Source organism: Chenopodium album, chromosome 4, assembly GCF_948465745.1.
Source record: "Chenopodium album chromosome 4, dcCheAlbu1.1, whole genome shotgun sequence".
Classification (NCBI taxonomy): Eukaryota; Viridiplantae; Streptophyta; class Magnoliopsida; order Caryophyllales; family Amaranthaceae; genus Chenopodium; species Chenopodium album.
The window spans coordinates 66104446-66129012 of NC_137837.1; the positions used below are offsets into that span (position 1 = coordinate 66104446).

A 24567-nucleotide genomic window follows, 5' to 3' on the forward strand; every position below is an offset into this window, starting at 1 on the left:
CAAATTTTGGCGCCGTTGCCGGGGACTAACGGTTTCATTCTAGTTATTTGTGATTCGTTTTACTAAGCATATATTTTGTTGCTTCGGCTATTGTTTCTTGTGTCTTTGATCTCCCGTTTTAGTTTCTTTGTTGCATGCAAACTCGAAGTTCAGGTTTAGATGATTTAACACCTTTTGATTCTGAGATTGAAGCTACTGCGAGAAGACAAAGAAGTAGAAGAAGGAGAAATCGAAATAAAAGAAACATGGTCGACCCAGGAACAAAATCTCTTTTGGAGTATGGTATTCCGGATACAACAACCGGATTTCTCTCTAGTATTGTTAGACCACCTGTCACCGCTCAGAGTTTTGAGTTGAAGCCCCAATTTATACAGTTCATCTCCAATGATTCTTTTGCGGGCTCATCAAATGATTGCCCTGTGACTCACATTGATAGTTTCTTGGAGAAGTGTGACACTATGAAGCTCAACGGTGTCACTGATGATGCTATTAGACTACGCCTTTTTCCTTTTTCACTAAGGGATAGGGCAAGGGAATGGCTACGAGATGAAGGTATTGGTTCCTTTGATACATGGGACAAGCTTGCTAAGGCCTTCCTAGTAAAATTCTTGGGGCAAGAGAAAACCGCAAAATTAAGGAACGAGCTATCTACCTTCCATCAATCTAATGACGAGTCTTTATATGAGGCATGGAGAAGGTTTAAGCGATTGCAGAGACAATGCCCTCACCATGGTATTCCAGAGTGGATGTTGATCCAAACGTTCTATAATGGTTTGACCCATGAGTTTCGCATATACATTGATGTTGCGTCTGGAGGTTCTATCATGACGAAGAATCCAACTGATGCGAAGGATTTGATTGAGAAGATGGCAGCTAATGATAATTACCATCCAAGGGGACGAAATGCTATCAACACAGGTAATAAACATGATGTTGATGCACTAACCATGTTGACTAGTTCTGTGCAGGAACTAACTCAAAAAGTCAATCAACTCCAAGTTGAGTCCCCTCAACCCTCGTTGGAAACTTGTCAGATGTGTGGATTGCAAGGCCATACTGCACGGGAGTGTCAACCCAATTATGATGGAATGACGATTGAGCAAGCTAATGCTTTCTATACCACGACCTCCACAAGGCCATTTGATGAAGGGTGGAGAAATAATCAAGGGTTCTCATACAAGAACACTCAAGCTATAGCAAATCCTCCACCACCGCCAGCTTTTCAGGCAATGGCACCTTTAAATCATCATCCCATGCACCAACCACCACCTCAATTTACAAATCTTGAATCCATTATGGAGACTTTTGCTACCTCCCAACGTCAACAACAAGAGCTTATATCAAAGCAATTTGATTTACAAGAAAAGCAAAATGAATATTTTGAAAACTCGATTCAATTGCTTGTTGCTCAAAATAAGAGGATAGAAACTCATCTTTCTCAACTATCACAATAAGTGAGTCATCTATCAAATCTTCAAGATCAAGCAAAAGTCCAGACGAAACAATGCAATGCAATTTTCGTGAAGAGTGATGAATTGTTTACGGGTGGATTAGAAGAGAAAGTGTGCAATGTGGAGTCAAGAACTGAGAAGCATGAGAGAGAAGGTCCAAATATGTTGCTCCACAAGCATATGAGGAGCCGATGCCTTTCCCGCAAAGGTTATCAAAAGTCGTGCTCGATAAGCATTTTGGGAAGTATTCTAAGACTCTTAAGAAGGTATATGCTACCATTCCTTTTTCCGATCTTGTAATTCAAATGCCTCAATTTGAAAATTTTGTGAAAGGAATTCTAGATCATGATAATAATGATAAGAAATTAGAAAGTTTGGTAGTAAAGGAGAAATTTCCTGATCTTTTACATGATAGCTTACCACCTAAATTGCATGATCCTGGTAGTTTTACTATTCCTTGCAAGATAAACGAAACAACTTTTGATAGGGTCTTGTGTGATTTAGGTGCTAGTGTTAATTTAATGCCTTCTTCTTTGTATGAAAAATTAGGTTTGAAAAAACTTAAACCCTCTCCCATATCTCTTCAAATGGCTGATAAAACTGTTAAACTCCCTAAGGGTGTAGTTGAAGATGTATTAGTTAGGATTGGTGAACTTGTATTTCCAGTTGACTTTGTTGTAGTGGATATGAAAGAAGACTTTAAGATCCCATTAATCTTTGGTCATCCTTTTCTTGCTACAAGTCAAGCTTTAATAGATGTTCCTAAAGGACAAGTGACCATTAGAGCTCAGGATAAACAAGTTGTGTTTAAGCTTTTCAATGACCATAATTTTACTTTTGATGGTGGTACCTGTTTGAGAATTGATGCTACTAACCCTTTGGTTAATAAGTGTGTTTCCAATAGAAATCATGTGCGCAAAAAGGACAATATTCCACCACATGATGGGTTTAGCTACATCAAAATAAGCTCGGATACAAAGCACGTCAACTCTAATTTGAAGGAGTCGTTTGAAGGTGGATATATTGATGAGAAATACCACAGAGTATCTTCTTCGTGTGGTGACCCAGGTTGAGCTACTAAATAGGGGTCGAGCTAAAGACCTTAAACAAGCACTAAATGGGAGGCAACCCATTCCTTTTTTTATTTATTTTATTTTACCTTTATTTATTTATTTATTTTTCTTTTTTTAGTGCCTTGGGGTTATGATGCGATGTTATTTTGAGGGCGGTCCCAGCTTCGCCCTTAGGTATGATCCCTCCTCTGTCAGTAGGGCCTAGTTTTCTTTTTCCCTTGCTTGTTCTTATTCGATATATGTTCACATTGAGGACAATGTGAAGTTAAGCTTGGGGGAGGGATTACTTTTGGCTTTGGGCAGTTACTTTATAAATCATGACGATGAATAGCTAGTAAACTACTTCTCTGTGCCCCTATCCTTGATGATTTAAAGGTTTTTGGCTTGATTTTGATTGAAAGACTTGCAATGCGGATTAAATGATCATGATCTGATTTTGGATTGTCTTGGCCTAATGGAAATCAACTTTGCACAACTGTATATGAATTTGGAGCTTGATTGTGTTAACTGTGAGGCTTGAGCCTTTATTACTTATTTATGTGTGTTAGTTCCTGGTGTGACATTGATCTTAGTTTTGTCTTGAGACTCTTAGTAGTGTGTCATGATACATTGCACATGCACGATGAGGAGGACGAAGGCCATGTTCATTAGGTAGCCTCCAGATGAATTTAGAAACGTCTGTCACCTTCTTGCTTACCCATGTTGTAGCCTTGTCCATGTTTTTCATCAAAGTCACAAAATCAACCTATCGGCCCCAATTAGTAACTTATCCCAAGTCTAGCTTGGGGGAGCCATCTATCTTGGTATTCTTTATGGTTTGTGATGATGTTTTGGAGAAGATTAATTTGAAGCTTGAAGGTTCTTGAAATTTTTGCTATATGATCTATTTTTAAGCTCTTATAGTTTGTTATAAAAAAAAAGAGAAAAAAAAAAGAAAAAAATTTCAGCTTCTTGAATGATAAATAAAAGAGCTTCAAAAATAAGAATAGTGCGATGAATTGTTATGTAGGGTGAATAAGGTGGTAGTTGCTCTTAATTCAAGTTATGTTTGGAGTGTGTATTCTTGTGAATTAGTTCGATGGGATTTTGATGTGTATTGTTAATTTTTTATGGCTTCCCTGAAGGACTATATTTACCTACATTTTCCAAAATTTTCCTACCCATTTTCACCCGACTTACATTCCAAGCTTGAAAAAGACCTTCTGACCTTTGTGCATAGTATTGTGTTCATGTGAAACGAGTCTTTTGTCAAAATGCTGGAGTGTGTGTCACATTTTGAGTCGACTTTTGACTAGGTTGAGCGGCATTATTACCCTTTAAACACGCGAGTGTTGTGAGATAAGGGGGGTTATCATTATTAGTGGGGATGGAGAGAGATCGGGCTCATTTTTAGCTCGCCACATAAAATTGTGCAGAGTGACCACTAAGTGAGATATTCTAGTCATCGATTCCTTATGTGTACATGGTTGACTCTGTTTGATGGCCATTCGGGTTGATTGATAGTCTGAATGAGGTGATTGGTTGGCTAAGATGCTTGCGTGTCCGATTTTGATTTTGAGTCTGATATTTTCAAATGTATTATGGGGTGAAGTATGTTTATCTGGTTGTTATTAATCATTGATTGTCTTGCTTGAGGGCAAGCAAGAAGATAGCTTGGGGGAATTTGATGTACACATTCTATACCATACTTTACCCTCGATTTATAGCTATTTTTGTATGATTTCTAAGCTCTACGGAGCTATTTCTCGCTAATATCCTTTATCTAGTGTGGCTTGGTCTATTTGATTGATTTTGTAGGCATATGAAGACTTTCGGATGATTTGGTCGCATTTTGGATAGCCACGAGAGCTTAGTAGGATGGAAGAGATTTTTCCCGTGTCCGCCCTGGAGGGAAACATTGCCCTGGCAGCCAGGGCGAAGAAGAAAAGAAGCGAAGAAGTTCAGCCCCCGTCCGCCCGGACCGGGCGGCATTGCCCTGGCAGACCGGGCGAACAGGATATCATATTTAGAGCCAAAGCGTTTGTCACGCCCGACCGGGCGGCTTTGCCCGGTCTGACCGGGCGGAATTTCGCGGAGCTCCTTTCCCTCTTTTTCGGGATTTTTCTTAATTGGGGATATAAATACCCCTTTGTAAAAACCGACTAAGTACTGAATCATTATCTTAGCAGCTTTTAAACACTATTAGAACCCTAATATTCTCTCTAGATCTAGATTACATTCTACTTTCAAGTTTTAATCTTTACTCATCAACAATTGATATTTTTCTTCATTCAAGCAATTGGTATTCATCTTTAATTCTTCTTTTACTTTTAATTGCTTATTAATCATGTTTTCTTCATTGAATATTGCTTTTGCTTTCGTTAATATGTGTGAGTAGTTTCTTTATTCCAAGATCTAGCGGATCCCGAATATGATTAATGCATGATTTAATTCTTTAAATTCTCTAATAATAATTGTAATTGATATGCTTAATTGATTATGCTTATGCCAATACTAGATTAGGGATAATTGGTATTGTTATTAATCTTTTGTTTTAATTGCAACGGGAGTTGGGTTTTGACGGATTTGAATAAATCAATTAAGGGTTTGAATTTCATCACGGGAGTAGTTGAATGGATGATTAGGAAGTTAGAGTAATGTGCTTAAGGTCTCTAATTTACATGATTCCACGGAAGTAGGCTTGATTGTGATTAGAGAAGCCATTGATAACTCGAGAGAGACCATTGGTATTATTCATGGATTACTTTTCCTCTTAATTCAATTGAATTATGTGTTAGGGGTAGAACGACTATTGCATTAATTGTATTCATGGTGAAGCTTGATCTTGGATGTTTTTAGCATTGAATTGTCATCTTATTTAGATTTAATCGTTTTGACTAGTCCTTTAGATATTGATTCTCATTTATTGATTTGGTTACTTGCTTGGTAATTGCTTGAGTCTATTTAATTGGTTGAACCATAGTCTCTTGGGATCCGACCCTTGCTTGCCCGTCTACATAGTAGTGGTCTAGTTAGGTTTATTTTTGTTAGGTACGCGATACGCCTATCAACATTCTTCTCAAAATTCTAATGAAGATGGTATGATACATTAACTATATTATTATTAAGGTGGTACCAAGAGTTATCTAAAGAATGAATTTTGCTTTTGCTCAAAAGAAAAAGAATCAAAGAATCCTGTTTAATTTATTTACTCGATCTTTGAAATTTGCTTCATCAATGAACCTTTGAGATCAAATACCTTTTCAAGGATTCATCCTTTGCAATTTCTACATTCCAATAATGGTGGCTAGCATATGGTGATGCTAATATTTCAACGTCTTTTTTGGGAAATGGTTGAATTTCAGGATTTTGAATATTCCAAGAGGTTCCATTTTACAAGTGGACAAAAATCCTAAGTAATAAAGAACTTTAATACGTGATTTTGCATGAATTGTAATGAAAATTCTCTTTGTACTTTTACGTGGTCCTCCTCCCGAGCATGCATTGGCCGACTTATTATCTCAGTTATCTAGTCTCAGTCTTTTCTAAACTTTTCTTTTCTCCTATTTTAATGACTATTTTAAATTTTATATACTCCATTATTTCAAACTAGCTTCACCATTTTATATTTTTTTATCTATATATTTTGACCATAGACTTTATTAATGCAAAAGAAATGTGGTTTATAACTTGCTTCATTTCTCTCTCTCTCTCTATATATATATGTAAAAGATTTTACATGACTATATTTTAAAGGGGCAAATACAAGTTTATCTGCCAGATAAACGAATTTTTGTTAATCTGATGACATTTTTGTAAATATATTGAAAAAGCGTGGTTATTTATTCAGTACTTTTATTGAGCTGACCAATTACTGTTTGCAACTTGTTTTACTGTTTGGTGAGGAAATTACACATGTACCCCTCAACTAGTACATGAAAAGATGCATGTACTCCTCCAAATAATTTAAAAAGACGATTATACCTCTGAATAAACAAATTATGGGGAATTAACTAGTTACAACTCATTTTAAAGTATTGGGAAAAGTCTAACTACAAAAAAAAAGTCATTATTAATGTATAACATTCTAAGTATACAATAGCACAAACAAAATAAAACAAAGGGATTGGAGCACATCAAATACGGAGTGTTTTTAAAATAAGGCAAAGGTATGAGACTATGAGTACTTAGTTTTCGTTTGTTTTGACGAAAATATATTTCAGAAAAAGGTTTTTATAAGAGAAAATACATTCTTATAAATATACTAGCCCGTGCGATACCCGAGTTGTTTATTGAATTTTAAAATAAATTTTTAATCTGTATGTAAAAATGGAAAGGAAAGACAATAAATAACCATTTATTACACCGATTTACTCGTGAATTGTCGATAAATTCCCAATTTAATACTAAAAAAGAAAGTATATTAAATGCTTATATGCAGCCCTAAGGGCTGCATATAGCATTACCCAAAAAAAAAATAGCAAAGTAATCATGAAATATAAGAAAAATCTAAAAATTAGCAAAAATAATGAAACAAAAAAATTGTTCTAAGCCCAACGGGCTAACCCAAACCCAAAACCTTAGGCTAAGGTTGAATATTTTTTGACCCGTAACCTGAAATGACCCTGTTCGAAATGACTCATGACCCGATCCGATTGACAGGTCTATTACACATAGTATTAAAATTATATTAGATTGTGAAAATGTGAAGTATATTATTTTAACTAGGTTAGTTCCCATGCTATGCACGGTAATTTTAAGACTTTTATTGGTTTAACACTATAATTATAATTATCGTTAGTGCTTGTAACATAATAATTCGTATTTAATTTCAAAAATAAAATTGTCAAAAAGTATTATAAACCACATGAAAAATTTAACTACAATATATTTATTTTCTTATTATTTCTAATATTTACTAAATAAAATACGAAAAATCAAACAAAGTACAAAGAGCTTATTAACAAAATGAGTTTTGTAAAAATCCTCCTTTGACTATGAGTGTTTTATAACAAAATGAGTTTTGTAAAAATCCTCCTTTGACTATGAGTGTTTTAAAATTCATAACAAAGTGATAGCTTCACAAAAGATTAATGTGGATGAGTGACGAAAAAAATGGGGGATCTTTTACCATAACGGTTAGTTTCACAAAAGTATTTATCAAAACGGCTAATTATAAAATTTAACTAGTATAGTGCTCGACTGCTCGTGCGATGCACAGTTTGTAAATTAAATTACTAATCCCATAGGAAAAAAAAAACAGATATAATTCAATTAGTAATAAAGGGCTCATTTACTAATAGTCGATACAAAAATAAAGGAATGTAATTTGAATACTATTTTAAGTTATTTGTATTTTTTTTATAAATTCATTTTATTAATTGAAAAATAAATTAATATTGCTTTACATAACTATGTAAGAGAAGTTACTCATTCAATCCTATCTCGTAAAGAAAAAAAAACTAAAATTTTCCTATCATACCTTCCGCTTCAATAGCTACAATGAGTACAATCTAATACAAAGTACATTTTTATCTGTCATTCACAAAAATCTTTAATTATTATTATTATTATTATTATTATAATTATTATTATTATTATTATTATTATTATTATTATTATTATTATTATTATTATTAAATTTATGATTATAATAAATTTAGCATAAAATTTCTTAGGAAAGTATTTTTTTTAACTTTTTGATGTATATTTTTTTTTTATCTAAGTTAATTTAATTTTACGTTAGGTTTGTATAGTTAAAATTTGAAAACTCTATATTTATTTAATATTACATTAGATATGTAGTCTAAAATTACACAGAATAGAAATTATTATGATTTGGGGAATATTTTGTATATAACTTATAGTAGGTAATTAATGTCATTTACTAAAAAAAAAAGAAAAAAAAAAAGAAAAGAAAATAGGGAAGGGGATTTTGGAGGAAAAAAATAGCACCAGGAAATGACACGTGTCATTCCCGGTGTCTGTTTTAGTATTATAAATAAGTTAGTTTCCGTGCCATGCACAATTATTATCATTATTTATTATCAATTTAATGTTATATTTAATCGATAGAATATAATATATAAATTGTGTAAATTTTTATCATGGATAAAAATGAAATATTTGACATAATGAAACATGGAATTAAATATCATGCTTAATTGACATTATAATGTTTCAACCACATAAGAAAATCTATATTAGCCGAATATAGAAAGATAAATTAAAATTTATTATAAGAATAAAAAAATAAAATAAAAAATTCCTAAAAAACCATAGAAAGAAGAATTAAAAAAAGGAAAAGTTGTTGGGAACTTTGGGGCTTCACGAAAAATAATCCGACTTTTATATCCGATCCGCTCAAAATGATCCCAACCGGTCATGTAACTTGTTATAATAAGGTACATGACACGTGGCGCCCTGTTATTGGTAAAATTATAATAATTTTTTTATAAAAAAGTTAAATTTGTTTAAGAAAAAATTTTTACAAAATTGAAAAACTACCCACCAGCTCTAGCCACCCTACCCCGCCGCCCCTGACTCCCCCTGCCCCGTGGCTATGGCCACCCAGGCCCTCAACCCATCACCATCGTTGGCACTTGACTCCCCGCCCTCCCTTGAACCACCACCTCCCTCCCACCCCCACGAAACTCAGACAACATTTAAACCCAATTCCAGCCGCCCAAACCACCAACCCGTTTCCTCCCCCACGAAACTAAGGCAACAATTAAACCACCGTCGCAATATCGGAAGCCAAAACAACCAACACGCCTCCCTCTCCTTCCCCGTCTCGATTTCAGCACCTCTCCCTTTCTCCATCCCGATTCCACCCTTCTTCTTCTTCCCCTGGTTCGATCCCAGCCCTCCCCGTCTCCCGTCCCTTTCTTAACCGCGCCTACCTTCCCTATCCCCCACTCTGACCGACGGACCTCGCCGTCCCTTTCCCGGTCTAGGGTTGGGTGGTGCGTGAGGATGGTGGTGGCAGTTTTTTCTTATTTTGATTTTACTTTTTTTTTGTTTAATTTTTTTATTTTGCACAAATCAAATTGTGACCCATGTAAATTAAAATAAACTTACCTAGTCAGCCAGTTTCAGGGCACTTGGGACCATTTTGAGTGGATTGAGTATAGCTGTATAAGGGTCAAATTATTTAAAAGTATCCCAAAGGTGTGATTATTTTTCGCGGATGTCCTAAAGGTGACAAAAGCTTATAGTAGAAGATTGTATTTTTTAAAAAATATTTTACCAAGATTATATTTTGCGATTATATTTTCCATATTAGTAATTGAATGTTAATATAAAAAATGTAAATATCATTTCTATTTATATAGTATTTAAATTTTTACAAATAGTTTCTTTAATAAATTTTCTATTAAATTAATTTATTTTAAAATAGTAATGACACACCAGAAACTGACATGTGTCATTGCTGGTGTGTCTTTTAGAGAATTTTCTAAAATTGCGTAAATTTATAAGACATTATATAAACCCAAATATATTAAGCCTACATAATAAATAGGAAAATTTTTAAATTACCACAAAAAAATGTAACCATTTTCGAACTAACCACCCGTTTAATTTTTTATTTTAAATTATCACCCCTTAAATTAAATAAATGCTCAGATTACCACCCATTTTAAAAACCTGGTGGATTTTCCGTCTGTGGGCCCCACCGAATGCTAATTTTAACCCTTTTAACTAATTTTTCCCCAATTTTTCTCTTTAAAAACGCTCTTCTAACTTCAATTCACATTTTTCTCTTTGAAATTTGGTAGAATTTGTTGAAGGAAATGTGAATTAAAGTTTAGAGAGCGTTTGTAAGAGAAAATTAGGGAAAAAATCAATCAAAACGGTCAAAACAAGTGTTAGGTGGGGCCTACAGACGGAAAGTCCACCGGATTTTTGAAATGGATGGTAATTTGAGCATTTATTTAATTTGAGGGGTGGTAATTTAAAATAAAAAATTAAACGAGTGGTTAATTCGAAAATGATTACATTTTTGGGTGGTAATTTAAAAATTAACCTAATAAATAAATCAAACAATTGGTAAAATATATTAACCCACAAATTTTGAAATTTGAGGAGCATTTACAAAAAAAAAAAAAAAAAAAATCCATTTAGTTCCATTGTAAGTTAGGCTTTTCCACTTGGTACCCAATCTTTAGTTTTATTCCAAATGATACCACTATACTTTCAATTTATTCTCTACTATAGCATTCCGTCAAATATATTATGTATTCTTCGATTTTGGTGTCATTAATTCGATCGGTTAAAATTTTAAGAGGATGTTTTAGCCTTTAGCGGCCTTAAGGTTCAAGTTTGAGGTCAAAATTAGCAAAAACAAAACGCTTAAAAATGTCACAGTTTATGTGCAAAAATAAGTCCCAATATGTAAATTTCCATTTGTCTCGCGCAAATAAAAAAATGTTCATTTTAAGTTTTGGGAGTTCTTATGACCTTAAAGGATCAAAAGTTGCAGTCGATTTAGTTAAAAAGGACCACATTCGCCCTAAACTAATGTTACATTTAACGATATACTATAGTAAAGAATAAGTCAAAATTAAAATGGTACCATGTGGAGTAAAACTAAAAACTGGGTACTAAATGGAAAATCTTTATAAAAAAAAATTAAAAAAAAAACCCAAAAAAGAAAAAGGGTTTATTCAAAAAGTTCAAATATGAAGGAATTAAAATTTGTCAGTACGAGGAATTAATTCAAATTAGGAAAAAACATTTAATCTCTATTAGTCGATTTTTGACATTTGAAAAGTTTTTTTTTTTTTATTTATAATAAAAACCAAAAAATTTCAAAATAAAATATTGTCCATTTGAGATCCAAATTCATCAAATACCTGGAAAAATCGATTAACAATCCTAAGATAGGTTAAAAACATATATTGTTGGTTTAGGGAATAATAGACATTTTATTTTAGGAAAATTTGTATGGAAGAGACTTATATGTTCACTATTTTGTCTGGAAGGACCTTATATGTTCAAAGTGGTTTAAAAGGACCTTATAAGTTTGTTTTGTTGTCTAGAGGGACCTTGACGCCGGATTCCGACATTTGACTTTTTTACTCTGGCGTTGACTATTCACGTGACTTAAAAACTACCCTCCCTCCTATTTTTTCCCCCTATTTGCCCAGATTTTTTCCCCAAATTGCTTCTCTCTCCTCACGAACTGGGCTTCATCAATTTAATGAATTGTGTTCCTTAAGTTTTTGAAGAAATTCAAGCAAGAATCTTTTGATTAATTCCTTTTCGCATCAGGTAAGAACATTGCTTACGGTTTTTTTCCCCAAATCCCAATCTTTTAAGATTAAGTTAAGTTGTTTGCAAAATTAAATTCATGAATCCAATTAAACAAATAATTTCCCAAAATTCAACATTAAACAAATATTCAATTCATGAATCCAATTACCAACAAGTAATTCAACATACACGCATGCAACCAAACAATTTTCATTCACAAAAAACAACATCGCAAAATACTCCAAAAACCCTAATTTTCGTTTGCCATTTACAAAATTAAGTTCAATTTAGTTGATTTACCTAGTTTTATAGATTTTTTTAGACAGAGAACATAAATTCCTTGCCACGTTTTGCCCCTTTTTCCCTTTCGCCATTGGAGACCAAAAAAAGAAAAAAAAAATTGAAGTACAAATGCGCAACTGAAATTGAATGAGAGAGAAGAAGATGAGAGCAATGAATTCTGGACTTAATCTTCACTCCTTCATTGATTATTCCTCAGAGAATACCAGAGGAGAGAGAAATTAAGGGGATAAGAAGAGAGAGAAAGAAGAATGGTGGGAAAAAGGGGGAAAAAATAAGAGGGATGGTAATTTTTTAAGTCACGTGACTAGTCAACGCCGGAGTTAAAAAGTCATTCACCGGAATGTGACGTCAAGGTCCCTCTAGACAACAAAACAAACTTATAAGGTCCTTTTAGACCACTTTGAACATATAAGGTCCTTCCAGACAAAATAGTGAACATATAAGTCCCTTCTAGACAAATTTTCCTTTATTTTATCACCAAGTTTAAAGATCACAATTCAATTCAACACTCCAACCATAAAATTTCTCATTAAAATTCAAAACCCTTAAATTTAATATCACAATAAAAAAATATTTTTGAAACAAATGACATCATCAATGTATTTTAGCGAGAAATTTTTTTCATGAGAAAGCAACACGTGTATAGTTTGGAGAGATTGATGATGCCAACTGTTGCTACCTTAATATTTGTTATAGATTCCAATCTAGTTAAATTATTGACTTAGAAGAAAACTATCTATTTCTTAATTTCCTTTGAACTGGTTAGGTTCACTTTATTGATATTTTTTTGTCAGTTTTTTGTAAGGATTTTTTTAAGTTTGAAAATTTAATTCATATACAATACAAATATTTTTGAGTTTAATGTGTATAATAAATCAAACTTACACATATATGTATGTGATATATAACGACGGACAATGAATATGTTCGAAGAACAATATGCTACTTGACTGCTTGATCTCGTAATCCATTCTTGTTCAAATTTATTAGCTTATTACTATGTATTTAGGAGGTATATGTATAATAATTAATACGCTCTTAGCTTGTATTTGCACCTTGATTTGGGTGTCTTATCTTCAATCTCTTAGAAGAAGCTTTGATGTTTGTTGTTTTTGGAGCAAATAAAATGATTCTATGGTCAACAATTGTATAACTCTAGTTATTAGTAATCAAGACTTTATTGTTCCTATTTGCTTTCTAAATTTTAGGCTTTGTCTTATTCTAATGCACCTTTTCTCCCTGTAAGTGCATTAGAAACTTTGGGTCTTTAGTCCTTAATATATTTCTATCTTTATGAGTTGAAAAAAAGAGTTGTATTATATATTTATTTATTGTTATTTGAAAGTTTGGAATAATTTTTTGAGTAATTTTTTATTTTGTGTAACTTTTTGCAAAAAATTGATAGTTGTTACAAATATATAATGTTAAATGTTATTTTGCAAATTAATGGGAAGTTTTTAAACTATGACATCAGAATTTCACAATAAATAAATAAAACTAAAAACAAAATAATATAAATAAATAAAACCAAAAACAAAATATTAAAAAAAAGGCAAAATTGGCCTCAACACTCGAACTTTGGCTTGGGTGCACTCAGCACCCTGAACTAAGAAAAATAGCCAAAACACCCTGAAGTATTAGCATGGGTGCACTTAGCACCATACAAGAAAATTTCCGGCCAAAAGTGGCTGGATTCTGGCGACTTTTTTTTTTAATTAAAAAAATGTTTTTTTTTTTAATTTTCTTCTTCTTCTTCTTCTTCTTCTTCTTCTTCTTATTATTATTATTATTATTATTATTATTATTATTATTATTATTATTATTATTATTACAAAAATACCTCAATTTGCGTGTTATTATTTTTTTTTTACGGAAATTAAGGTTTCGGGGGTCATTTTTACCCTTAGCTTAATGAGTCCAAATTAAGCTCGTAACTCGCAAAAAAATTATGAAAATACCTCGTTTTGCGTGTCGAGGAATATATCGATTTGCGCATTGTTATTATTTTTGTTATTAAGGGTAAAAATGACCCCCGAAACCTAACCTGAACAATTTCCGTCAAAAAAATAACAACACGCAAATCGAGGTATTTTTGTGATAATAATAATAATAATAATAATAATAATAATAATAATAATAATAATAATAATAATAATAATAATAATAATAATAATAATAATAATAATAATAATAATAATAATAATAATAATAATAATAATAATAATAATAATAATAATAATAATAATAATAATAATAATAATAATAATAATAATAATAATAATAATAATAATAAGAAGAAGAAGAAGAAGAAGAAGAAGAAGAAAATAAAAATACATTTTTTATATAAAAAAAAATTTATTAAAAAAAAAAGTTGCCGGAATCCAGCCACTTTTGGCCGGAAATTTTCTTGTATGGTGTTAAGTGCACCCATGCTAATACTTGAGGGTGTTTTGGCTATTTTTCTTAGTTCAGGGTGCTGAGTGCACCCAAGCCAAAGTTCAGAATGTTGAGGCCAATTTTGCCTAAAAAAAACATACAGTGAACCAAACCGATTCAAAGGAATATAAGAAACAAATAGTTTCCATCCAAGTCAATAAATTTAGCTAGTTTTGGAATTAAAATTTATAATTAGCCGTTTTGATAAATACTTTTGTAAAATTAGCCATTTTGTTAAAGATCCTAAAATAGGAGTAGAAGAAATATCGTGGTTTAGAGTAAAGTTTGATGAATAAAGTTAGGAGTTGGAGAAAATTGTGATAATTTTTTCTTTTGAAAGGAAAATGATTTCACTAATGGGGAAAACTACTACGAAGTATTATTGTTTTCCACCCTTTAAAAATTAAATAATGAAAAGGAAATATATACTTTAATAATCTCAACTTTGCTCAATTTACTTTAAATAATTTCAACTTTTAATTATTCAGCAATGATCCCAACTTTCACATGCGTTTTCTTTCATCAATCCGAATTACCCTTTAATTTGGGATTATTAAAGTTTATTTTTATCTTCGGCACTAATCAATCTATCACCCTTTAATTTATTTAACAAAATAAACTAGTTGGCATTCCCTGGGGAATGAATGATTTACTGAATCTCTAAAGAATGTCGATATTTGATACTTGTAAACAATGTATTCGTTACTTGTAAAATGAGAAGTTTTCGATCTTTCATGAAATTTCAATGCTCTATGCTCAAGTATCGAAATAAAGATAGCACCCTCAAAAAACTTGCTACAATATATGAGGTATCACTTTCACTCTGAATTAAGATAATTATAATAAAAAAAAATGGTATACATTGGCCATAAAAAAAAGCAAAAAAGAAGAAACAAAAAAAAGTAATTAATTCAAAAATACAAAAGTGATAGTACAACAAATTTACACTACAAAAACAAGTACTTTAGACCCCAGATGATAAAAGAGTGAGAGATTACAAAGAAATTGGTTTCTTAGGTTGAGGTGGACCAAACCATAATATTCCTTAACAGCACCAAAAGACCTGCTCCAAACAGACAAAGATTAAAACACTTTTTATTAGTTATTACAAAGCTAAAATAAATTTTTTAAAATTAGGAATAATGAAAAGTAAAGAATATATTTAGGGAATATTATGTATTTACCAAATGATTCCTTGGACAACAAATAAAGGGATATTGAACTTAATTAAACATTACTTATATGTATATATTTTTAAATTAGAAAATTGATTTTGTTTCCAACTTCACTAAAAGTGTAAAAATTTAATGTATTATGTTTTTTGACTTGAAGTGAAAAAACAGAATACATTAAAATTCTACACTATTAGTATTGCTTATACGTGTGGAGTATATTTTATACTCCGTATGCAAAAAGTATTGAAATGACAAATTAAATCTTGGAAATTACTCCGTATGTATTGTCTAGACAAAATAAAAAATTTATCGCATATTATATTTATTTATATTTATATCTACATATACTTTAAATAAACTGCTTAAGATAATGTACACTCACACAGAATAAGTTAGTTATATGGCAGGTAATTTAAGATAATGTAGGGAAATTCAGTTTAATTTATCTAATTGTTATATAATCACTTTTATTCTTAGCCATTTGTAAAAATATAATTTATTTATTCAATATATATATATATATATATATGAAGTACTTGTATACTACTTTTATTCTTAGCCATTTGTAACCAAAAATTATACTGAGTACTTGTATACATATGGAGTTGAAGATTATAAAGGGAAACATTTTTACAGACAAACTTGTTAAGCAATTTACAATCTTTAATTTTTTTTCCCAGTCAATTGAGACAATATCATTTTGGGAATCAATGAACTTTAGAGGGAATAAAACATTAAGAATCAAATAAATATCATAAACATCAAAGTTAAATATGTTATGATTCTTTTTGTCACTAATTTGAAAATTTATGAACCATTTTAACTTTAAAATATATAAATAAAAGCTTAACAAATTAACCTTTAAGGAAATTAAGTTATTATCTTAAATTATATTATGATGAAGTATTTAATTTAATAATAATTGACATGTAAAATAGCAAATAGGGTGTCTTACATTGAAGCAAGATGACAAGAACCTTCTACAACATATAAGAGCATTAATAGTCGTCTTCTTCATTTTCTTGTTCTTCTTCTTTGGAGAGTTATGAAGCTTAACAAACATATCATAATCATCAGAGCAAATGATAATCCCAGGAGAGGTCAAGAACACGCTTCGACGAATCGGAGGCGACCAAAGGCTGCTTGTATCGTAGTCGAAATCAAACTCTAAGGCGTCAAAGAACTTGCCTAGGAGTCTATCTGATTTCGACTTCGACACCGAGAGGATGTGGCGGTTTTCTTCATCAATAATTTTGGACGAACATGTGCTGCTGCTGCTTTTGGTGCTAATGCTATCTGTTGATAATGATGGTAATGATGTTGAAGAAACGTTGGTTGATGATGATGAGGTCGACGAGAGGTCGGAGGACGACATTGTAATTATTATTATTGGGTGTTTTGGGAGTTCAATGGATGAGGTTTTGATGATGAGAAGAGGAGGCTTTGAGAGAGTTATATAAATGGAGTGGAAGTGTTGCCGTGTTGCTACTATAATTGATGCATGTTGTGATTATACTAGGAGATGGTAAAGCAAGTTGTGTACTTAAAAGTATATGTTGTGTGGTCATAATTGTATGATTTTTTTATTTTATTTTTTTTTTCAGCCAAGGGACCAATGAATTTTAATATAATATTTTTTTATTAATTAAGAAGTAACATACATGAAATGCATTAATGTCTCATTAACTTTAGCTAATTTTTTGCTGAATTGAAATTATTTTTGCTGAATTTATTTTTAAAAATTAATTTTATGAAACCGAGAAACTTATTTTTACTGAATTAAAATTATTTTTACTGATCTCTAGTTCCTCCGTATTTTTAGTTGACACTGTTTGACTTTTACACTATTTGCACATTACACTTTGACTTGATTTTGTGGTTTATATATACCATAAAACTTAGTCAAATAGGATCTTGTTTGAATTGTCTCGATGTATATTTTATTAATATCCGGTTTTCATAATTTTACAATGTTGATTATTAGCTAGAGATATTAATTGTTAAAAACATGTGTTGGCAAATGTAAAAATAGAAAGGTGTGAACTAAAAAGAACAGAGGAAGTATTATATTTCTTTTTACTGGATAATATTTTTTTTAAGGTGAAGTGAACAAGATCTAAGTGATAGCAAAACCAAATTTTTTTTTGTCTAGTGTTGTTTTTAAAGGTACTAAATGTCAAAATTTCCTTTATTATAATTTCAAAGAAAATTACTAGAGGTATCAATTGGGTATTTAGGTCAGGTTCGAATTGAAAAAGTCAATCAGTTCAAGGTTATTTCAAATTTTGATCATACTAAATTATTGTATCCATAAAAGTTATAATTTGAATTGAGTCGGGTCAGTTTACTACAAGAGTTGTAGTTAGACTGATTGTATGTCAAATGTACAGTGGAGTAGGCTCCAAAAGGTAAGGATCGCAAGACCTCTGGGTAGTACGCAATGATGAAGGAGCTCCAAATGGACCATGATTGACAAATGCACAATGTATGAATGATAGCCGTAGTTCAATTCTATAATCAACCAACCAATCTATAGCTAATTTACCCAATTTGACAACCTTGGAATATTGCCAAAAATATTTCCATTGTCAGACAATGACGCTCTAAATTACTGTAATTTATAATGGGAAACTAATGATATGTACACAGTAAATTTTATCTAAAAGCAATAAAAAGGCTTCGAATTTCCATAAATGACATAAAGTAGTAATAATGATGATGAAGAGCTAGCTTACATAATCTTACTTGGGTTAAAATGGTTTAACTACTTCTATAACTCATGTCCCCCCCCCCCCCCCCTCCCAAAAAAAAATATATTTAAAACCGTTTAATTTCATTTTATTTCTCTAAGATTTGAAGTTGAAACTTTGATATTAAGGGTTTTTTCACATTTACTGAATTGAGCTGAACTGAACTGAACTAAGTTGAACTGAATATTTTATGTGGGAAGGAAATTAGAAGCTGAAATGAACTAAACTGAACTGATTAGAGCTGAACTGGATTGAAATTAAGCTGAAGTTTTTTTTTTTTTTTTTGGTGTTCCACCCGTTCACCCTTTGGGCTAATCCGGATTCGGGGATCAGTTCTAGGTGGTTAGGTTCCAGTCCCCTCCCGATTGTTGTTGTGAGGGTTCGAACACGAGTCCTCCCTACCAAGTGTAGTCCCAATCACCACTACACTAACAACCAATTGGTAAATTAAGCTGAAGTTAACAGACCCTTACACACTTCAATTAGATGTTGGCCCGGATGTTATCTAGATCGTTACATGTTTTATGTGATTAAGGCCCTATTTGATTCACCTTAATTTTGCCAAACTGAAATTATTTTTACTGAATTGAACTTATTTTTACTGAACTGAACTTAATTTTACTGAACTGAAATTATTTTTTACTGAACTTAAATTATTTTTACTGAAATGAAATTATTTTTACTAATTTTCTATTATAATTCTTCTTTAAGAAAACTGAATTTTACTGAACTGAACTTATTTTTACTGAACAGAAATTATTTTTACTGAACTGAAATTAATTTTACTGAACTGAACTTATTTTTACTGAACTAAAATTATTTTTACTTAATATTATTTTTTTAAGGTGAAGAGAATAGGGCCTAAAAGTTAATCAAGTGAATTGTTGAAGTACTTCTAAATGTTTATGAATGAGATAGACGAGATAAATTTTTTTTTTTAATTGGGTCCATAAACTTGAGCTACAAAATGAACCAATAGTTGATTCAAGGCTTTAACAAAGTAAACAAAATTATGCTTTCAGAAAAATAAAATGTAAACAAAACTTAAGAACATAAAAGATCAGGAACTCGTCATGTTTCGGCAAATTATATTTAATCTAGCTAAAAATGTTTCAGCCAAATTGGTATAAAGTTAGCACCTTTGTGACATATTGGTATAAAAGTTACCATGTAATGACATATTGGTATAAAAGTTTATTAGTGATGACATTTAACCCTCTTTCTTATTGGAATAATAAGCGTATATTGTACAAATGATTATCCTTATTCTTGTAGCTTAAATATGTTATTTTTTTTATTACCTTTTTTTTCCTTCAAATATTTATTGCAAATTTCTTGGACACTATTAAAAGCCCCAAAAAAAGTTAAAGAAAGGAAAAATAGGAAAATATAGAGAAATATTCTAGATTATGCAGCAAGAAAAATAAAAAGATCAAACTCTTTGATTAAATATTTTCGAGATTATATTTGTACACACCTAAAAATGTCTCCCCAAAACCAAACCCGATGATGGACAACCTTTCACTGCTATTGTTGGTCAGGTTGAGAATTTAATTTTTGGAGTGCTTAAATCCATATTCAATCCCAATACATTTCATACACTACCCAAAATAATTCATTTCGCGTCCCTTAAAATCATTGGTTCATTTTTTGTCCTTTTTATATAAACGTTTACATCAGATTATTTTGGTCCATAATCTAGGTACAATGATTGAATAGTTGGATGGTGATTGAAAATATCTTTCCAACGATATATTATAAGCCCAAATCCGAGTCATAACGAATAAGTTATGGCCAAAATACTAAACTGAGTCAAAACCGAACCTATGCCCACCTTACCTATGACCCAATGATCATGTGGAGGGTTCAAAGGATTTAATCCCATTCCTAAAACAATTCGGATTAATTAGAAGCTTCTATAAGTTTCTAAAAAATCTTAATTATCCTTTTTGAAAAGATAAGATTAAAAAATTTGAAATTGAATAAAACTTTTCTTTTTGAAAGTCCTTATTCTATTCGAATTGAAAGACGTTCAAATATAGTCAGATATGATTTTCGTGCCTCATAGTTTTTACCCAAACCTTAGATGGTTGGATAGCCCTTGAAATCATATTTCCAATGATATATTATAATATTAATTCCGAGTTATAACGAAAAAAATATGAATGAAATACCAAACTCTATCCAAAATTGACACCGTCTCACTATTTCGTTCATATCTTTTATTTTAAAAACGATTTTAATCTGATTCTAATTGGGTTAGAAATTATATTTCAAGATCTTTCCAACAACATATTATTTATCTTATTTCGATTTCTGGATCAAAAGATATGATTAAAAACAAAAACCGCAAAAACTGATGTATATCACAAGAGTTTTATTCCGATTCGAATTCTCATCTTTTCTTGATTCTTCGACCCTTCTTCTTTAATTATAAATAGAGGTCATATCACCCCTTTTTTTTTTTTTTAAATAATCAACAATCTTGATCACAAAATCATTCTCTTCTCCCTTTTTAGCCTAAACACTAGCCTCCATATTCTTCTATAATGCTTCCCTTAAGCACTCCAATGAGTCCATACTTGACCCGAGGTTCTATCCTTAAACCAAGGCGTGAAAGGTAAAATAAACTGAGGGTTTGGACCAAATAAACTCTCTTTAATTTAATTTAATTTCAATTTGATTTATATTTTTATTGAAGTTACTAATAACAGTTTATTCATGATGTAGCAATTCAAGGAATCGCGGAAAGTGAGTAATTAATCACTTAATTACTCTTATTTTTATTTTTGTTGCTAGTATCATGATTGGGTTTATTTATATTTGATTTGACTAACAATTTATTGTTAAATTGCTTCCAAGTTCCAATATTAATGTTTATTCTATTATATTTTTTATGATCACCATATTGCATGTTTAAAGAGAATATGTAATTGAAAATCACGCCTAATAAGATAATTTGGATGACCGGTTTGGGTTCCTTTTTAATCTTGTTGTTTAATCAAGTGATCATGATATTTTAGAATTATGTGTTGCATTAATATTCAACCAATTTAGCATAATAACATTTTGGAGCAAATTGAAACTTTGTTTGCATGCCTTTGAGATCACAGGAATCACTTTTCATTATAAGAATCAAGTAGAGGCCAATACGGGCGAACGTGACTCCATGACTTACTTCGTACCATCATCCCCGATCCTCCTTTAGTGATTCCGAACCATATAGAGTTAGTAATCTCATGGATTAGGAATGGGGTATAACCTTCACGGGTCAATCGTTGTTGCCTTTCGTTGTCCCTTAATCGTGGTTGCCTTAAATTATCCATGAACGGTTTACAAGTTCCTTAAAAACTTGTTGGCGGCTCCCTACTTTCCTTGTCCCTAACATATTTACAACATGCTTAACGTAGGCGCACTTCGAATGATGCCTACAATATTGAGCTTTTTTTTTTCCAATATTCAATTTTATATAAATATATTTGCTCACAACTTCTTAAATATTAAAACTTATTACATGTCAATTTTAACTTTTGAGACATTAAATTATAAAAATTTCTCTTTCCATCCATTATTTGAGATTTTTTTTTTTAACTCACAATTTTTTTTTTTGTTATTATTTGTCGATTATCTTAGGTGAATGAGCATGGAGGAGAGAATTATTTAGCATAAAATGAGAATTAACAACAAAAAAAAATTAAAAAAAAACCTCATTCGGCAAGAAAAGAAGGGGTGCATTGTCACAACTTTACAACTTTTTATACTAATTTGTCGCAATTTGTTAACTTTAACACTAATATGTCACCGGTGATGAACTTTTTTACCAATCTGTCACAACTTGCTAACTTTTATACTAATATGTCGCCGGCGATAACTTTTATACCAATATGTCACAAGGGTTCTAACTTTTATACCAATTTGGCTAATTGACCCCACTAATATACATCTCCCTCCGTTTTATAATGTTAGTCCTATAAACTACCTCTGTTTCTTTTTAGTTGACACGTATTCCTTTTTAGGAAGTTTTTTTTTAGCTGACATGTTTCCTTTAGGAGCAACTTTTTTACTTTGCATTTACAAGCTACTCCACTTGTTTTTTCATTCTCTCTCACTCTCTCTCCTCTCCTTAATACATGTGCCTAAATCAAACGCGTCAACTAAATAGAAACGGAAGAATTACTATTTTGGGCGTTTTAAAAAGATATATCCATGTTGAATATATTTCATTTATAACTTGATTTTTTTTAATCAATAAGTTGTGGATTGATGACATAACTCTAAGTAAGGAAATCTTTACCTTAAATTTTGCAATTATGACTTGTGCTTTCCTAATAAAAAATTTAAAAGTTAAATAAGGTAAACTAATTATGAATTATGTTCTACTTTAATGTTAGATTCCAAACATATTTCTTTTCTTATTTTATGTGATTGATTCCATATAGGACTAACATTATGAATAGGAAAGAGTAATATATAGCATTTTATTTTTTAAATTAAAAACATTATATTCATCCCTAATGCTCTCTAAATAATAATAGACCGTCTCTTTATTCTAAAGAGGCTAATAACTTCATCCTACAACAATTATAACCAAATATATTGCTCATCATATACATGTTGAAGTTAGTTGTGTTTGATTTGCGTTGAACTTGCAAAAGATATGAAAATAAAATTTAACTGGAAAATTTGTCAAGAATAAGTCAACCTTTATGTGGTTAGCTCAAAATAAGTCAATCTTTTGATTAACTCAAAATAAGTCGACCTTTATAAGATATCTTCTCAAAACGAGTTAAAATTTGTTAGATTAGAAATTAACCGGTAGTTAAGGTAAAGTATGTCACATGTCATTGTGTGGTTGGTCCTTTTTTAAAAAATAATTAAAATTAATTAATTAATAATTAAATACTTATATCAAAAAGATAAAATAAACAAATAAGCTAAAAAAACCCAACCACCCACCACCACAGACCCTTGCGTGCCAGCCCCTCCCCCATGCTGCTAGCGACCGGCGGCCAACTGCCTTCCCCGGCGCCGGTGACTCTAGCCACACCCTTCTCCCCCACCAACGTGACACCCAACCCATTGCTTTCTCCCGTTCCCCCGACCCCTTTCCCCTTTTGGAAACACGAAACCCAAACTCGTTTAGGGTGGTTTCGCAAGGGTTGGATTAGGTTTTTCGTGACGCGTTTCCAGCCTTCCATGTGGGTCGATTCATGGTGGGGACGAGGGATGGGGTCGTTTTCTAATCGGAGAAAGGGGGGAGGAGTAGTGGTCGGGGGAAACGGGAATGGGGAAAAGAGGAAGGGTTAGGTGGGGTTGGGGGAAACGGGAATGAGGAAAAGGGGAAGGGTTAGGTGGGGGTAGTCGGCTCCGGGGGAGGGAGGTGGTCTTCGACGCCGAGGGAGGGAGATGGTTCCAGCCTCTGGCCGTCCGTTGTTGGCACTTGGCAGATAGTGGGCTGGCAGAGGTGGGGAAGGGGGTTGAGCTATTTTTTAAATTTTTATAATTTGTTTATTTAATATAATAATTAAACATAATAAATTTATTAAATTATCAATAATTAAAAAATATAACCTGTTCAGTAAGTTGCAGGTCATTTTACCTATTAAAAGAAAACACTCTTAAAAGTCGACTTATTTTGAGTTAATCGAAAGGTTGACTTATTTTGAGCTAACCACGCTATAGACACCCATTTGTGTCTCCCCAAAACCAAACCCAGTGATGAGTACCTTTCACGTTGAACCATAATCGAATGAAGCGAAAGTGTGGAAAGTTTAGTGTTACGGATAGTTTTAATTTCTTTTCTCTTCTCTCTGTTTTTGAAAACTTATTTTAAGAAAACATCCAATCCAGTTTGGTTGGTCCATGATATGGGTCCAATATTAGTATAGTTGGATGGGGCTTGACAAGAGCTTTCCAACGATATATTATATGCCCAATTCCGATGAATATTGAGGAAGTTATGGCCAATTTACTAAACTGGGCCCGGTTTAAGCCTTATATGCGGCCCAATGATCTAGGGGAGGGCCTAATATGATTTATCATTCCTAATGCAATTAGGAATGGTTTTAGTCTTCTAGATTCTTCTAGAAGGTTATTTTCATTCCTAATTCAATTAGCATTGATAAATTGACTTTTGTTGACTTTT

General features: G+C 31.6%; 1 protein-coding gene and 1 non-coding gene across 2 annotated transcripts; one reads left to right on the top strand and one right to left on the bottom strand.

Moving 5' to 3' along the window:
• Positions 1-245: 245 nt before the first annotated feature.
• On the top strand, positions 246-2524 carry LOC145628041 (uncharacterized). Its single transcript, XM_081680370.1, has 3 exons — positions 246-1320; positions 1794-2209; positions 2342-2524. Exons 1-3 carry the CDS (start codon positions 246-248, stop codon positions 2522-2524), a joined length of 1674 nt encoding a protein of 557 aa, XP_081536496.1.
• LOC145629848 (small nucleolar RNA R71) lies at positions 630-736 on the bottom strand. Its single transcript, XR_014111977.1, has one exon. It is a non-coding gene; the product is annotated as a small nucleolar RNA R71 (small nucleolar RNA).
• Positions 2525-24567: the final 22043 nt, after the last annotated feature.

Excerpts from the sequence above, each read along its gene's own strand:
- LOC145628041 (XM_081680370.1), top strand. The coding sequence starts at position 246 with ATGGTCGACCCAGGAACAAAATCTCTTTTGGAGTATGGTATTCCGGAT. Across the intron at positions 1,321-1,793 it reads GACTTTTGCTACCTCCCAAC|ATCATGATAATAATGATAAG; the intron begins GTCAACAACAAG and ends AAGGAATTCTAG. Across the intron at positions 2,210-2,341 it reads CAAGTCAAGCTTTAATAGAT|TGTGTTTCCAATAGAAATCA; the intron begins GTTCCTAAAGGA and ends TTGGTTAATAAG.